The sequence below is a fragment of the Naegleria lovaniensis genome (genome assembly GCF_003324165.1).
Source record: "Naegleria lovaniensis strain ATCC 30569 chromosome Unknown tig024, whole genome shotgun sequence".
NCBI classification, from domain to species: Eukaryota; Heterolobosea; class Eutetramitea; order Acrasida; family Naegleriidae; genus Naegleria; species Naegleria lovaniensis.
The window spans coordinates 114,666-131,673 of NW_025407846.1; the positions used below are offsets into that span (position 1 = coordinate 114,666).

The following is a 17,008-nucleotide window of genomic DNA, read 5'->3' on the forward strand; positions in this document are numbered from 1 at the left end:
AGGTGACTTGTTGATTTCAATAAGGATGACAGGCATCCCGTCCATATTAAAACATTCAAATAGGTTGAGTTAATGAATATTGGTCAGTGGAGTAACAATAATTTTCCAAATACTTGTCCCGTTGAACCTGTTCATTTCCTTCTCATAGTCATTTGGTTGACCAAAAGTAATGTTTTTAATTCTGCAAAGGTTCATTCATGTGTAAACAAATTCGATCATACATTTTTCAACATTTTGTAAATTGTGAAATAAAATCCAATTGGATTCACTCAATGTAATTTGAGTTCTCTCTCTTCTCAAGAAGATAAAATGTTCATCCACAACTGCTGATGATGACCATTGGTTCTTGAAGATAGCATTTCACGAACGATTAATTTTGCGAAAACATGAAATATGTAAATTTAGAGTTCTGTTTGGGAAAGTTAAAAAAATTAGTGACAAAGTTTCATCACCAAAGATCGTGAAAGAGTTACTTCACAATAAATAGTCACTCCATTCACTGTTCTCTTATACAAGTGGACAAAAAAAGAAACGAACTGCAGTCATGTTTCATCTGCAGATGTTATTAGAATTGTTGTCACGCCCTTTGTGATGCAACAAATAGTTCACAAAGGACTTGCAACATCACACAAGCTGTGACAATGCTTCCTTAAAATGTATCTAAATAAGGGAGCTAACAGCAACCACTCTCCACCACCAAACTGATCGTTTCATTCACATCCCCTCTTCAAGAAGGGTTAATTTCTTGAAATCAATGTTGTAAAAGATTTTGAACTTTGAATAAACATCTCCGACCAGGATTTTCAAGTCAATGCAAAAAACTGTCCCTTCTTCAGCTTTAAAGTCAACAAAAAACAAATAATTTATAAATTGCTTATTGAGCTCAAATATGGACCACATAGCGGAACAGTTGTGTTATTATCAAACATCGAGTGATTTGTCTCAAACTGCATTTCTGAAAATGCTTCCGTCAAGAACTTCCAGTTCAACAAGCGACTTTAGGACTTTTACAGAACCACATGTCTTGTATTGAATTCCATCAAGAAGTTCACAAAATAAAAGCAAATGTTTAATTCTTCATTTACATCTTCAACCACTTGTTTCATTAAACAAAAACAAAAGTGTTTAACCGCGCTTTTGAAGCTCGCAGTTCATTCAGTCAAAGACTGTAGCGGAAATGTCGCTATATTCCTGGCAGGCTTTCCGTCCATGTAATGCCATAAGAGAAAGATTCCAATTAGAGGACGCTTTTCAACACCAGCTGAACCGTACACCGTGTTGTGTAATTTTGATTTGCTTATGTACATAGGGAGCTGGTGTCGATCGGCAACTAGATGACCTCATCTCAAACAGTCACGAACTCTTCAAGATAAGGGTTTATCATCTTTAAGTTTTAACATTAAAAAACCAAAAAGGCTAAATATCCAATGGTTGCTGCTTATACGAAAAACGGCTTCTTTTTTTGACCTAACATGACCACGTTGTTTTTGAAACTCTTCATTTGCTTTTGGGCAAAATCATGCATGTAAGACCATGACGAACTCTTCAAGATAAGGGTGTATGCTTACAAGAATGTTTATTAAACATCTCAAACCAAGACGAACTCTTCAAGACAAGCGTTTAAAAACAAAAAAGGCTACAGCACTGCAGGTTCCCAAGTTGTCTCCAACCTCAGTACTGATGCAGCTCGACGATGCTTAACTTCTCAAATCGGACGGGATGAGGTGCATTCATCGTGATATGGCCGTAGCCAATCATTTATCCAAAACAACAGTTTTAATCCTTCAAGATACTGCCAAGGTTGTTGAGATTAAGCAAGTAGTTTTTGATCTTTAGAAACATGTGTAGAGATGTTTGCTTCACAAGTTGTTGCCTGTTCGAAAATGATATCTATTTCTGCCACCATTTCTTGTCGTGTCACTGTAAAAAAAACGACCTGTTCCAAGTTTCCCAACCAAAAGCAACTGAAAAGTAAAAGAAGATAGCAAAGCTAGGTTTCGATCCTAGGACCTGTGGGTTATGAGCCCACCGCGCTCCCCCTAGCCACTTTGCTTTACATTCTGTTTCTCTATCTTGAAATTTAACTTCAAACCTGTTTCTATTTTTGGAAGAAAGAAACAATTTTTAACTTGTTGAAAATGGCATCTCGTTTGACAACTTGAGAAAGATTATTATGCGACTTTCAAAACACATTTCTTGAACAACATGTTTCACAGCTCCAAACTCAAGGTTATTTTTCCTTCAAGCTCGCAGCATATCTCTCAATTGATAAAATCCATCTTGAGGATGATTTCGATGCCACTTTTAGTGATTTTTTGCCTCATTATGACCTTTCCCACAAACATCATCTTTGAAATGTTTGTTCTTTTCCAATCGATTTTCTCGAATATTATCCAAATATTCCATTCTTTCAACACCCTTCTCTGTGTTAAATTTATGATAAAAATTTGAGAGAGTTTGTGACGCAAATTGCTTTTCTTTCATTCTCTCTTCCAATCGTTGAGAAATGCTTTCACTTCCGAATGATCTCCTCGATTACTGGAAGCTGTTTCATCTCGAAACTTTCACAAACCAATTTGATTTCGATAACAATATGTGGCATTGATGAAAACCCCCTTAATTTAAAAGCCTGCCTCCCAAAGTCCCAATAATTCCCTTTCATTCAAAAATCCGATTATCTTTTCAACATCCAGACCTCTCAAATAATCTAATATCAATCCAAAATGAGTACTAGGTCTATCTATAAAGTAGGTACCATCATCCTCAAGAGCGGGATTTAAGAGATCTCTGAAAAATAATGAGAAGAATTTTTGAAATCGAAAACAGCTGTAATCGAATAAACAATTCGTACGATTGTATTAATAAAAAAAATTTATTAAGGAAACTTGAAACTAACTAGGGGCCCTTATCAATAAAAAAAATGATGAAACGCACTCTCATGTGTGCTCGAAGAACGCTCTCCTGCTCAACATCATCATCACATTTAAATATTTATTTCCTCTCCCATAGTAGTGCTCAATATCATAGTATCCGACGATTTTCAACAACGTTCAAGCCAAATGAAATATCTCCCATTCATTTTCCTTACGGGGAATCATATTTCCCAAGGATCAGAAGAGAAAAACGGTTCTATGTCGACAAAACTCATATAATACCCTTTTTAGAGAGAAGTGGTAATGTATTGTTCTTTGCTCGTCCTCCAAGATGGGGCAAATCTTTACTGTTGACAATGTTGGAAGCATATTACGACATCAAAATGGTAAACGAGTTCGGAGAGTTGTTTGATGGCCTGTGGATTGCTCACCCAAAACACCAAACACAATTGAAAAATCAATTTCATGTAATAAGGTTTGATTTATCAATCACTCTTGATGCATATTATCAATCTAATGGAAAAGGAATATCAAACAGCATCAAACAATCATTATACGACAAAATTAATGTTGACATAAAACATTTTTTGTTGGATTATGGTTTAGATGGTACCACTATACTAGATCCACATGATGCTCTTGTATCATTCGATAATCTGGTTTCGTACTTCCGAGAAAACAAGATGAAATTAATGGTTCTAGTTGACGAATCGGACAGAATTGTACACAAATTCATGTTGGAATTTCCTTTAAACTATACAGGAGATGCTGTATTTTCTCCAATTCAATCATTCTTTGAGCGCATCGAACAAGAATCATCAAGCAATTCTGACTTTCGAGCTTTAGTTGTTGGTATTACACCACTTTTGCTTTTTGATTCTCTTGGTAGACAATTCGCCACAGATATTTCACACACATCACAATTCAATGACGCGGTTGGATTTTCCAAAAAAGATCTAGAAAGGGCTGTGAATGACATTGGTATTTCAAACACAGACCATAAACATAACGTACTCTCAGCCATGTACAAGTACTATGCTGGCTTTTATTTTCCAGGTTCAGTAGAGCCTCTTTTCAATCCACAACTTTCATTTTATTTTCTAAAAAAGCTGATACGAGATAATACTTTCCGTCGTGATGTTATTGAAGGAAAGAACCCTACCGTTCGTGACATGATGGATGAAAATGTGAAAATAGGCTCTAGTGTTTTTGACGCTCTTTTAGAATTTCAAATTTTTAAACCTATCCTTCAGCGATGTACTTCAACAAACATGGTTGATTTCCTCGGTCTTGGATACCCTCATACTGACATCTATCCCAGCCCTAAAGACATTCTTAAACCACCTATAGCATATGTCTCTAACAAAACAGTATGGAATCATTTACTATCCTTTATGTATTATCATGGCATGCTTACTCTATTACCATTTAATTTATTTGGTGAAGGTACATTAGTTGTTCCAAATGAAATAGCAAAACATCAATATTTAGATCGCCTTCCTGATATTTTATGCATGAACAATCTTTACATTGAAAGATTTATCAATGATCCAACAGAAGACAGATTGAAACAATTGTTGAAAGAATTTATATTGGATCCAGTATTTGATGTCACAATGCCGGAAGATGGTCTGCAAGGAAGTTTTGAGGCTGCTCTGAACGCTTGCAGCTCTAAATTATTTAAATTGACTTCAAACAGAGAATATACACAAATTGGTGGAATGAAACCTCTCCCACATGGATCAAGCGTTTTAATCGAAACATTGAATAATGTAATCATTATTGAATTTACCCGTATCAAGTTGGACTCGTTGGAAGAATATGAAAACTTCCACTCTCTCTATAATGAACCCATCACTCCAGTTGCATTTAAGAGTGAGTTTGAGGATTTGTTATATGCAGATGAAAAACAATTGCTCTCCATGAACGCCACCTTGAATTCTACATTTATTCCTCTTCATCAACCAGAGATTATCACAAACCAGGAACGAACAACCGTAGAAGACATTTTCAATAATGCTGTTATTCGAGCAAAAGAACAACATGCGTCAAACAATGAGAAAAACAAAGGCAAGACCATTCATACCTTTGTTGTAGTACAAGTTGGATGGCCACTCATTGTACGAAAAGTCGACTAACACGTTCAAAGAGATAAATTTGTGAGAAGAAGGACTAGTCAGTGATGTTTTTGGAACATGAGGAGTCATTCGATTGCGAACTTTGCCTGCCATCTCCAAACTTCCACACCATGCTTGTTTCAAGTCATTCATTTTGTTTTTTTCTTTTGCCTCGCTCGTATCATAAAAGTTGGCACTTATTGAAGGCACCACATCCTTTGAGAAGTATAACTTTGAACAGTCACATGTATTTTCTAGATTATTATTATTTATTTATTCACTTTTTCATCTTTCTTGATTTTGTAATTTTCGAGTGAGATGAATTGGCTCTCTTTTCCAAAGTATTTTTCGATGATCGTTTCACTGTGACTTGCATTCCAGTTAAATTTGAAACGTGATAATCCACATTATTTCTTCTTCGGGTTCCACTCACAACATTGCATGGATCAACATCAAAATTAGGTAATCGTTTGGTAATATCAATGGGTTTGGATCGGACCCATTCCGTCTTTGTTGGTACTTTATCAGTGGATGAAGATGATGAGGAATCGTTTGGTGATGTTCTTGAGACCATTGTTATTGTCGTTATTATTGTGTTGTGTTAGTAATTTGTTTTGTTGCTGAATTTCGAGATGTTTTGGCTTGAGTATTTATTGAGCTTGCTGTCATCCATTTTTTGTTGGAATCTCCTTTGTGATGGAAATTCACAAAATACTGGAAACAAATTCAAAAATAAATTCATGATGAAAATGTGAGAATTTGAAAATCAACAACAAAACAAATATTGAAAACATCTGAACAATCAAACAACACAACAACAATGGTCTGCACAAGAAGCAATAAGGGATATTCCAATTACTCTTCTGAAATTTCAATGGATAATATCATCGGAGGAACAAGACAACGAAAACAATTCAATTATAAAGTCATGAACCAATATGGAGACGATCATGATGAATCAGAAGTGATTAATTATTTCTCTTCACGACCCTCTCACAATACTTTGGAAATGAGAAATAAGACATTCCGAAAGTAATCTTACTATCCTTCAGAACCAATTTTGATCCATGTAAATAATAATTCACCTAGGCATTTTCACCTGTTTTCTATTTGATCGTTCAAGTTCTGGATTGCTGCCAACACAAGATCAAATTAATTTTGCTAAACCACATGCCACCAGTCAAATTCCAAGAAGATATTCGAACAATAAATGCACACTGCTTGTTCTTTTATTAAATCTTCAACACTGTTTCATTAAACAACAACAACAAAGGCTTCTCGCTTTTGTAGCTCACAGTTCATACAGTCAAAGACTGTAGCGGGAGTGTCGCCATATTCCTGGCAGGCTTCCCGTCCAAAATTAACAAGAGAAACAAAAACAAATCTACAAACGATCTAGAACCTTTGTTTCAGTTGCCACGTCTGGAATCCACGCATTTGCAAGTCTTGTATTTGAAAACGTGGCTGGAATTTTCTTTCAGAATTCTCTTTTGGTTGCGCACACTTATTTAAGAGAGTAGTTGGCAAAATGCATTTGAACGCAAACACGTGATGAATTTGAAATGTATGTTTTATAAATTTTCGTAGAATAGGAAAGAGTGATAATAGAGATATGGACAATCAAATGAAATCAAAAATTGCTACAATTGTTTTCTAAAACTCTATGGAGCTACCAGAAGCCAATGTTCCAACAACCATACAGTGATCACGTTCAAAAGGTTCCAAATCCAATTGTTCTTCACAAGTAAAACCAAATTGTTGGAGTTGTTCCACTTCCCTAGCAAATACGACTTCAGCCTCAACCGTGGAATCTATACAGTTAGCCTTGATGGAAATAACAAAGTGACCACCTGGCTTCAAAAAGTATTTAGCATTAAGAGCAACAATACGAGCTTGATCGGGTTGAGCAACGTCTGCGAAAATAGTATCCACAGCTCCTACTAACATTCTGTATCTCAAAGGATGACGAGCATCTTCAATGATTGGAACAATATTTGGTCTCTTCTTGGACATTTCAATCAAATCACGACCGCATCGTTCAGATAATTCAACTCCATAAACCATTCCTTCGGGACCAACCAAGTCTGAACAGTGAGATACTGTTGTACCTGAAGCAGCACCCAAATATAACAATTTAGTACCAGGTTTGATGTAGATATTCTCAATACCACCAACGATACCTGCTCCAATCTTTGAACGGAAAGGACTCCATAATCTGTATTCTACTTTTTGAACATTTTCACCGAATCCCTTTTCCACTGTAACTCTCTTTTCATCATAGACAGATTCACCTGGAACCATATTGAGTGTAGCAATGGATTCATCTTTTCCTTTGACGACATAGACTCCCTCGAAACGATGTGGTTCAACAATGACCTTCTTTCCTCCAGCAGCTGCTCCTCCTCTGGCTCCTCCACGACCACCACCTCTTGGTGCTCCTCTTCCTCGGCCACCTCCACCGCGACCACCCTTGTCAAAACCTCCACGACCACCACCACGGCCTCCACCACGACCACCACCTCTACCGCCTCCACCAGATCTATCACCGAAGCCTCCACCGAAACCTCCACCTCGGCCTCCTCCACGGCCTCCACCACGACCACCTCCACGACCACCACCTCTACCTCCTTTGTCGAATGCCATGATGATAATTTATATTGTTTTTGTTGATGTTGTTGCTGTTGAAAGAAAGCGAGAGCAATGTCGATATTTTTTTCACTTCAATAATTTTGTTGCTTGCATTATCGCTCTCTGGTTCAACAAGAGTTTGTAGAGCAATAAATACGAGCATGGCCGAATTTTTTGAACAACAAGACGATTGTGTTTTGAAAGCAGGATGGTAATTTTAATGTTGAAACAACAAGTGCAACTGAAAGAATTGTGGTTGTTTGGAACGATTGTCTACCCTGTAGTTGCACTGAGAAATTCGTCCCAATGATTTGGAAGGAAGGTTTAACGCTTGACAAAGGTAAACTTCTTACGAGCCTTCTTTTGACCTGGCTTCTTACGTTCTACCACTCTAGGATCTCTATAGAGGAAACCGCTAGCCTCTAATGTAGGGCCAAATTCAGGAATAAACTTAGCTAAAGCTTTTGAAAGACCAAGGAAGATTGCGTCACACTGACCAGTTTGTCCGCCTCCTCTAACTCTTGCCTCAACGTCAAATTGATTCAAAGTGTTTGTAAATTTCAAAGGAAGCATGAGTTTGTAGTGATGACGCGTCAAGTTGAAATAGTCAAGTACAGATTTTCCATTCACTGTGAATAATCCTGTTCCTGGTGAGATTGTAACATTAGCTACAGAAGACTTTCTTTTGCCTGTTGCAGTAGAAAAACCTCCATAAACTGCAGGATGGAATTCGGTAATACCTTTCTCTTCAACTCCAACCTTCATACTTTCGTCGTGAATTGGTCGCAATACTTCATAAATATGGTCAATTTGTGAAGGGAATTCCTCAAGTTTCAAGGTCTTTGCTCTTTCGTATACCATTTCAACCTCTTTCTCTTTGGCTTTCTTTGTTGCAATTTGTCTAATGGACCACAACACAGTTTGCATTTTTGGTTTTGGCTTGGTGGCGATATCAGCCATTGTGTAAACTATTGGCTTGGCGGAAGCAGTGATTTCATCGGTAATAAGCTGAATAGATCTTTGGGATGCGCTTGCATATTTGTCGAACTTCGGTTGGACTGTTAAAATCACCTTATTCAAAATTGATTTGATTTTATCCTTTGGTACTGCTGGAAACATAGTCTCCAATCTCTTCAGTAAGCCTTGTTCATCAGTAGCTTCTTTGATATTTTCATAAAATTCTTGAACATTGTCAAATTGTTTCGATCCAAGTGATTCATAAAGATTTCGCAGAGCTTCATCGTCAAAGATTCTTTCTCGGAAATATTTGTTTCTTTCCGTAGAAATGTTATCTTCGGATACCTCAGAAAGGTCTTGCAAAGTTTGTTTTCTAAGCTCTTCAATTGTTTCCCATCTAGGGTCATTCAAAAGCCATGGTGCGTTTTTTTCAATTTCATCCTGACTCATATTCAAATATTTTTCAATGTTCTTTGAAACATCTTCCAAATATTCGTCATTTAAAAAGTAACGCTTCTCATGAGGAGTTAAAGTGTTCCAGAACGGACTTTTTTCTTCATGTCTTGCGTTATTAACAAGGATGAGTTTGTCTCCAGATAGAGATGTTGGGGATGCAGACATTCTATCAATATCCGCATTCACTGAAAAGTCGCTCACAGCACTCATACCCTCAAGCATGTCTTTTTTAAGAGCAACAGAATCATATTGTTGGAAATATTCTTTTCTATTTTCTTGATCTGCTGTAGTGGCACTTTTCTGCAACAGTTTCTTCAACTCTTTCTTCTGTTGTTTGAAATCATTGGCCAGTTCTTCTCTCGCTTGCTGCTCAGCCTCCCATGATTCTACCACTTTATAGGGGGACTTAGATTCATACATGAATGAAAGAAGACTATCGCCTGCTTTTGTTTGCATATCTCTTTCCTTTGTTTCCATTTCAATAACTTGCTCGTTAAATATCTGTGTAGGTGCGACACTTGTTTTTTGCTCAAAAAGCGCTTGTAATATCTTTAGTTTTTGAGCCTCTGCAGAGTTTCTATCATAAATACTATCATTGGCCTCTCTTACTTTCTTCTTTTGAGCTTTCACGGTTTTGGCCTTCTCCGACTTTTGCAAAGCCTCAAACTCAGAGAAGTGTTCCTCTTTCTTTGTTTCCTTCTCATCTTTCTCTAATTTTGTAACAAATAAATCGAGTAGACTCTTTGTTTTTTTCAAATTTACATTCTTTGCAACATATGGCATGGCATCTTCTACTTCGTAATGTTGAGTCGGATCAAAGCCATCTTTTTCAATGTCTTTGGCATATGTACGTGATTGATGAATAGCCGTTTGTGGTATCAAGAAACGATGGCTGCAGCCTCTTGATGATGCTACCACATGAAGCGAGCGAAAGAGTGAAGCAACCCCAGAGTTTCGTAGCATTTTTTTCAAAAACAAAACCAGGTTGCAATTTTACAATGATACCATCATCATGCTCTCTCAAATTAATTAATTTTAATAAATTATATTAGAGAGCATGATGACAATGAACCGTTTCACCTTTTATCGAATTGAAATTATTCTGTTGTTCTTCAATAAGAGAGCATGATGCTAAGAACACCATAAAAAATGATGAGCCGCAAATTTTTAGCTTCCTCAACCAAGTCCCTGCTCTTTCATCAACTTGGCTCATCTCCTATTTCGTCATCATCAACGTTAATACGAGCAATGACTATCACGATGCTTCGTAGTGAGCGGAGAGAATTCTCATCATCGAGTCATCACTTGGAGGAAAAAAAGAGCAAATCAATATGGGGAAATATTATGGAATTTGTGAATACAATCCGACAGGGAAGAAAGATCAAAAAGGTGGAGGAAGAAATGAAAAAGAACTATTCTAAACTTGTAGCAAGTGCATTATTAGAGGTATGCATTCTAAAATGATGAATCTAACAATAATCATTCAATGCACTTTCAGTCTATTCGAGAACAAAAACGAATGAAATCGGAAGTTGACCAACAATTTGCAGACCTTGCTAAAAAGATGAATGAAGAATTTTCAGACATTAAGAAAGAAATGAATATCGAAAAAATTAAAAGTGAAATGTTTAAGAAACACGGTGGAGATATGACAAGGGCTATGAGAACGGTTATTGAAGGTAGTGTATTTAATTAATTTATTGAATATCAATAACGACTGTCAATGCATCTTAAACAGAACAATACGCAAAGAGTGGTGAAAAGCCAAGTGAAGAAGCCATTACCAACATGGAAAAGGAATTGTATAATCTTATGTCACGAAATGATGACAATTTGAATTCTTCCACACCCAATACTCCCTCAACACCGCCACAAACAAGTGCAACAACGACATCTTCCCCATCAAAATTCAAGCAAATATTAGAAAAAGAAAAGGCAGAAAAAAAGAAATAAGCTATTTATTGCCAATTGTTTCTTTCATGAACATGGTGTTTGAGTTATAAAAACATCATTCTACATTATCTCTAATTAAAAAAATGTTTTCGTGTTTTTTAAACGTTTTTGGATGCTGTGATGAAGGTTCGTATGATGGTGATGATAACATCACACAGGATGGAAACAATCGCTCCATTGACGTAAATTTGAATGATAAATCCTACTTGTTATCAAATACTTTCATTAACCGGCGAATCTATTAATATTGTATTCCGATTGTATGAAATGATGTTTTTAAACTGAAATGATGAACAATGATCCTCCAAACCATATCTTGTGTACAACTGAATATTGGATATGCAATTTAATATCTAACTTTTCCAATAATCAAATTTATTATCATCTTCAACTGAAAAGTAAGGAGAACACTTTGGAAAGGTCATGTACGAAGAAGTGATGCCAATGCTCATCATGAACTCAGAGATTCCGATGAGGAAGAAATGCATCATGGATTGGCACAACATGATATGATCGCTGGCAGAACTAGTATGGATAGAACGTCCATGCAAGAAGAGCACGAACTGGCTCATGATGGTATGACAGATGAGGAATTTGCTCAATTATTGCAACAGCAAGAATATGAAGAAGCAGCACGAAGAAGCAGAAGTGGCAGTACAAACGTTGTGTCATCCTCTTCGGGCAGTAATGGAAGAACAATGGTTGACTTGGGAGAGTCATCTGCATCGAATGTGAGGGAAGAGCAAGACCAGGCTTATTTGAGATCTTTGCAAAGAGATCAGGAAAGAAGTAGGCAAGAGGAGTTAGAAAGGCAACGACAAGAGCAAGAGGAACGTGAACGACAACGACAAGAGCAAGAAAAAATTAGAAAAGAACAAGAAAAAATTGTAAAAAGAAGAGAAAAAGCAACCAAGCTTAAGCCTGAGCCTGCAGAGACAGAGAGTAATTTTTCAAAAGTCCTTATTCGATTGCCTGATTCTTCACGATTGACTAGATCTTTCAGACATTCTGACACCATTGGAGATATATTTGATTATTTGGATGTTACAAAAGAAATAGATGTAGATAAGCTTGTGCTAGTAACCACTTATCCAGCTCGAAGATTTTCCTACGAAGAGCACGCTGGACTTTCACTTGCGGAAGCCAATTTAAGCGAAAAGCAGGTCTCACTGAACTTGGCTGAGAAATAATGTGTAAATTATTGTGTACATACATTGAAATATTTATTTATTGATTGTAAATGTTTAGAGAGAGGATTTAAATTGGGAAGGATCTACTCTCTTAATTACTAAAGCGCTAGCTCCACCGCCTCCGTTACAAATACCTCCACATCCGACTGTCTTCTTATTTGTTGCCAACACATTGCATAGTGTGACAATGATTCGAGCACCACTGCAGCCCAGTGGGTGACCGATGGCAACAGCACCTCCCCAAATGTTTACCTTCTCTTCTGGAAGATTTAAAAGTTTCGAATTCGCCAAAGCCACAGCAGAAAATGCTTCGTTAATTTCGAAATAATCCACATCGTTGACAGTTAGACCAGCTCTCTTCAAAGCTTTTGGAATGGCTAAGCTAGGTGCAATTGTAAACCATTGTGGTTCTTTTTCTGCATCCTCGAAAGATAACACTTCAAAGACATTTTCATTTCTCAAACTTGCAAGATAGGTTGGATTGGATTTCAAAAACTTTCCGCTGACCAGTAAAACGAAAGCAGCACCGTCAGAAATTTTTGATGCGTTTCCAGCAGTCACAGTTCCTCCCTCCTTACTGAATGCAGGTTTCAGCGATCTTAGTTTATCTGCTCCTTTGAATTTGGTAACCTCCTCATCTCTATCAAAAGTGACATTATTAACTTTCACAGGTACAATTTCCTTCTTGAAATTCTCAACATTCTTTGCAGCTTTTTCATAACTCTTGATAGCATAATCATCTTGATCTTGCTTTGATATCTTATGAGTAGATGCAGTGACATCAGCAAATTGACCCATCAAACTCTTATTATATGGATCAAATAAACCATCGTACATCATACCATCAATCACTTTACCATCTCCCATTCTTTTTCCATTTCTATAATCAGTCAAATAATAGGGAACGTTAGACATGGACTCAACTCCACCGCAAGCAATAACATCTCTCATTCCAGTCATGATTTGCAAAGATCCGTAATGAATGGCTTTCATTCCAGAGGAGCAAACCTTATTTACAGTGGTACAAATCACTTCCTTTGGTAATCCCGATCCAAGAGCTACTTGACGAGCTGGATTTTGACCAACACCTCCTTGCAATACTTGCCCATGATGACTTCTTCAACTTGTTCCGGTTTGAGATGAGCTCTTTGGATGGCCTCTCGGAGTGCAATAGAACCAATCTGAACAGCTGATTGGGATGAAAGGCATCCACCACTGGATCCGAGGGGTGTTCTTGCGTAAGAAACAATATAAACAGATTGATCTTTGAACATTTTTTTGATTGGTTCCCAGTGCGTTGGATGACAAGAGCTCTTTGGAAAATTTCAAAATACTTCCTATTTTCCAGTAAGGGATCAAAAGAAAGAGCGAATCGAAAAGCAAAATGTGTTATTTGTTAATGATTACTGTTTGTCCTGATTTTTCGAAAGTAATTCAAGTTGTAGTTTTCGTTTTAGTGCCATGGCAACAATGACAGTAATGTCATCTGGTTTTCCACCGCTGACATGACGTCCTGTTGCTTCAGTGTACGCTTTGGAAAATGGTGTGAACGTATATGGATTCTCTGACAAGCTTACAACTCTGGCCAGAGTGGCTATTTGTCTTGCTTTGGAGAGTAAAAATTGATTAAGCTCATTGATGGCTTGTACATTTCCGACTGCAACTTTTTTCAGCAGATCAGCTTGTTTTTGTTCACTCCACAAGGTTTGTCCTTGGTTAATTACTTGTAGAATTTGCCAATCAAATAAATTGTCAAATAATCCATCAGTTCCCATTACAATAATGTCACCATCTTGAATTTTGTGTTCCTGTAAATCTCCATCCCTAGGTTGATTCTCGATGCACGAACCATTCCTTTCAGGAGGACAAATAGTGAGCTGATAAGGAGCATTGAATCTGTGCTGCTGAGTCTTACTTCGGAATACAACCATTCCATCTCGGATAATGACAAAGCCGCTGTCACCAACATTTAACGATTGCATTATTCCTTTTTCCAAATCAGAAATCATGACCATAGAAAATGTAGTAGAGCCTGCTCGAATTGATCCACTAGTTTTAATATCAGCAAAAACCCTGCTTAGAATTTCCACCGGTGACTCTTTGATAATGAGTTTTGGATTTCTTTCTGTGGGTGATTTACCCCACCAAGACCATCCGGTTGTTTCTGTTGTTTCCTGAAAGTTAGTATTTTGAATAAAATTAAATATTTTGGTTTCTTTTTCTAGAAATATTGCAAGGACTTTAGAAGTGATGGATCTGGAAATTAAGCTAGGGTCAACATTGTACTTTGCCCATCCACCTTTACGAAAAATCCAATGTTCAATTAAATTCATAAATATATCTTTGTGAACACTTACCAACACCGTCACCAACCTAAACGAAGACGAATTTCATTTTGAAAATTGTGGACCATTTCAATTTGTACAGTAATACTTACTCCAATAGCAAGTGAGGATTGGAAATAAGCATCCTCACCAGCGCTTTTCTCTCCCACTTGATCACTGTGTCCAACATTTGGATAGAAAGACTGAGCATTCAATATTCGCTCCATGTGTTTCGTTTTTGCTCTTTTTGATAATCCAACAGCAGCAGAAAAGAATCCATACAATGAAACCGTTGGTGTTGTTGAAGCCATATTATTAAACGCAGCCTCTTCTTCGGCTTGAATCATCATTGCTTGTGGTGGAAAGTTTAACCATCTACCCGAGTTATGATCATCATTGCAATTAAAATCTTTTGAAGCCACTTCCGATGTCTCTGTCCTTTTGTTCATCATCAAGGAACAACTCCTAGTGATTGAAAATGCTTTTGAAAATAAATTATGAGTACTTGGAAACAAGAGATTTGGTGTTGATGATGAGGATGGTGGTACGGAGGAAAGATCTGGCTTTTGATTCAAGGCTTCCATTTTTATTGGCATGGAATTTGAAATAAACAGCGGAAAGAATTTGTTTGAATAAACAAACGAATACTTTCATTCTACATAAACAAGAAGGTTCAAAGAATAAGGTTGAAAGAAAATGATTTTAAGTTGAAATCAGCAGTTCAACTTTAAAAACATGTTTAATCCTTCCCGCCAAGGAAAAAAACGTTAAAGCGCAAAAAAATGAAAAAAGCTTCATCATCAACGGCCGTTAAAAACAAGAGATCGGATTCGCCTTCACATTCACCACCCACTTCACAACAGCTTCCTCGTGATGATTATGTTTCTCCTGTTGGAATGGAAAAACGAAAAAGAAAAGAAGAATTTTCTTCTTCTGCTGCAGAGAATCGGAAAGACGATCGGAGTGGAGAACGAAGAAAGAAGAAGAGGAAAAGTTCGAGAGGTGGTAGCACAAAAGAAACGGAGCACGGTTCAAAGTTTTGTGCTTCAATCCCACTAGAACTGGATGATAGTAAACGATTAGTAATTTTAAATGAAATTTGGTTAAAGCATGCAGAAGACCGATATTGCAAAATTCCAATCGTTAAAGAAGCATGTATGTGTTACCAATAATTTACTTTTGTGTGTGACGAAATGAATCACATGATATCTATATTATCATTAATAATGGGTCGTTTATGAATAATTTTAATTTTTTACAATATTACAGTTGATGAGATTAAGCGAGAATACTTGACAAACACTTTGCCAAAACTTATCGAGAAATATAACGGTACCCGTGTGATACCAAATCTTGTGAACCAAGCAAATAGAAGTAAGGAACAATTTTACGATAAAACAATATCACAATTGGAGAAAGAGTTGCAATTTTGGGATAGCATTGCATCAGCATTAGAGAAAGATTCTGACATGACGAGTAAAATTTCAGATATTAAAATGGAATCCTTCCAACCTAACGTTGAGCAAAAAACCTCAGAAATGCTGTCAATGCTAACCAAGTTACTGAACGGCTGTATTGAATCAACAGTCGTTCTTAATGATCATCTCAACATGTTTATTGAAGCAATATTGCAGGCAAAGAGGGATGCCACTAATCTCCAACAAAAAGTTTTCCACAAGATGAAAGAACAACGAAAGCCAGGATCGAGTGACTCAAAAGCAACAACGAATGACGCTTTGGTGTCTACTATATTAAATAAGGGTAAGAACACTAGGACAGAAAAGAAAGATCAAGCCAATGCACTAGATCCAAAAACAATTATTGGTGAAAAGGACTTTAAATAGAAAGTCACCCTCGATTAAAGATTTGCAACATTGTAATTTATTATTCTTGTAAAAACATTCATTGTTGAGATTTCAACGTTGCAAAAAATGTTCCAAATTTCCAGCAGAGAGCCTATCGATGGTACACTCATCGGAAATCATGTGGTTGTGGATGATTTAACACTCTACAGATTTGATTACTTTGGAAAGGGAGAAATGTCGAGATCCACACCATGCTTTGCAAATTGGTTTGATGCCAACACAGCCTCTACAAGTACCAATCATCTTAACCATTCGGAGGTGACTTCAACACTTCCTCCCAACAATATGGAAAAATTAATTCTTTCACTTCAAGAAGCCTTTTATTTATATTTTGCACTGGGATGTTTGCGGATACGAGTTGGTCAGAATTTGAAAAGTATTCAAGAATGCTTTAAATTATTTTGTGAAATTGAAGGAACCGAGTTCTTCATCTCTCGGTATGCCATTTATCACTATTTTAGATCAAGAGGTTGGATCACTAGAAGTGGAGCAAAATACGGTTGTGATTATGTACTTTATAGAAAAGGACCCCACCAAGAACATGCGAAATATGGTGTAAATATTATTTCTGCAAAGAAGTTAGCAAACATGACTTGGAAAGAACTGCAACACCATTGCAGAACCTCACTCAATGTAAAAAAAGAT

The 17,008-nt window shown here is 36.9% G+C and overlaps 10 protein-coding genes across 10 annotated transcripts; 5 read left to right on the plus strand and 5 right to left on the minus strand.

Moving 5' to 3' along the window:
- Window positions 1-2,920: 2,920 nt before the first annotated feature.
- On the plus strand, window positions 2,921-5,011 carry C9374_005392 (uncharacterized protein; the record flags this gene model as incomplete). The annotated part of the gene is made up of 1 exon (XM_044695137.1): window positions 2,921-5,011. One exon carries the CDS (start codon window positions 2,921-2,923, stop codon window positions 5,009-5,011), a length of 2,091 nt encoding a protein of 696 aa, XP_044547869.1.
- A 256-nt stretch (window positions 5,012-5,267) lies between these two features.
- C9374_005393 (uncharacterized protein) lies at window positions 5,268-5,564 on the minus strand (the record flags this gene model as incomplete). Its single annotated transcript, XM_044695138.1, has 1 exon — window positions 5,268-5,564. One exon carries the CDS (start codon window positions 5,562-5,564, stop codon window positions 5,268-5,270), a length of 297 nt encoding a protein of 98 aa, XP_044547870.1.
- A 1,079-nt stretch (window positions 5,565-6,643) lies between these two features.
- On the minus strand, window positions 6,644-7,633 carry C9374_005394 (uncharacterized protein; the record flags this gene model as incomplete). Its single annotated transcript, XM_044695139.1, has 1 exon — window positions 6,644-7,633. One exon carries the CDS (start codon window positions 7,631-7,633, stop codon window positions 6,644-6,646), a length of 990 nt encoding a protein of 329 aa, XP_044547871.1.
- Window positions 7,634-7,942: 309 nt separating this feature from the next.
- On the minus strand, window positions 7,943-9,994 carry C9374_005395 (uncharacterized protein; the record flags this gene model as incomplete). The annotated part of the gene is made up of 1 exon (XM_044695140.1): window positions 7,943-9,994. The coding sequence occupies one exon, from the start codon at window positions 9,992-9,994 to the stop codon at window positions 7,943-7,945; it is 2,052 nt and encodes a 683-aa protein (XP_044547872.1).
- Window positions 9,995-10,180: 186 nt separating this feature from the next.
- On the plus strand, window positions 10,181-10,984 carry C9374_005396 (uncharacterized protein; the record flags this gene model as incomplete). Its single annotated transcript, XM_044695141.1, has 3 exons — window positions 10,181-10,477; window positions 10,530-10,710; window positions 10,770-10,984. The coding sequence occupies 3 exons, from the start codon at window positions 10,181-10,183 to the stop codon at window positions 10,982-10,984; spliced, it is 693 nt and encodes a 230-aa protein (XP_044547873.1).
- An 83-nt stretch (window positions 10,985-11,067) lies between these two features.
- C9374_005397 (uncharacterized protein) lies at window positions 11,068-12,174 on the plus strand (the record flags this gene model as incomplete). Its single annotated transcript, XM_044695142.1, has 2 exons — window positions 11,068-11,110; window positions 11,384-12,174. 2 exons carry the CDS (start codon window positions 11,068-11,070, stop codon window positions 12,172-12,174), a joined length of 834 nt encoding a protein of 277 aa, XP_044547874.1.
- A 54-nt stretch (window positions 12,175-12,228) lies between these two features.
- On the minus strand, window positions 12,229-13,167 carry C9374_005398 (uncharacterized protein; the record flags this gene model as incomplete). The annotated part of the gene is made up of 1 exon (XM_044695143.1): window positions 12,229-13,167. One exon carries the CDS (start codon window positions 13,165-13,167, stop codon window positions 12,229-12,231), a length of 939 nt encoding a protein of 312 aa, XP_044547875.1.
- Window positions 13,168-13,577: 410 nt separating this feature from the next.
- C9374_005399 (uncharacterized protein) lies at window positions 13,578-15,082 on the minus strand (the record flags this gene model as incomplete). Its single annotated transcript, XM_044695144.1, has 3 exons — window positions 13,578-14,473; window positions 14,532-14,547; window positions 14,612-15,082. The coding sequence occupies 3 exons, from the start codon at window positions 15,080-15,082 to the stop codon at window positions 13,578-13,580; spliced, it is 1,383 nt and encodes a 460-aa protein (XP_044547876.1).
- A 198-nt stretch (window positions 15,083-15,280) lies between these two features.
- On the plus strand, window positions 15,281-16,342 carry C9374_005400 (uncharacterized protein; the record flags this gene model as incomplete). The annotated part of the gene is made up of 2 exons (XM_044695147.1): window positions 15,281-15,653; window positions 15,768-16,342. 2 exons carry the CDS (start codon window positions 15,281-15,283, stop codon window positions 16,340-16,342), a joined length of 948 nt encoding a protein of 315 aa, XP_044547877.1.
- An 87-nt stretch (window positions 16,343-16,429) lies between these two features.
- C9374_005401 (uncharacterized protein) lies at window positions 16,430-16,922 on the plus strand (the record flags this gene model as incomplete). Its single annotated transcript, XM_044695148.1, has 2 exons — window positions 16,430-16,720; window positions 16,779-16,922. 2 exons carry the CDS (start codon window positions 16,430-16,432, stop codon window positions 16,920-16,922), a joined length of 435 nt encoding a protein of 144 aa, XP_044547878.1.
- Window positions 16,923-17,008: the final 86 nt, after the last annotated feature.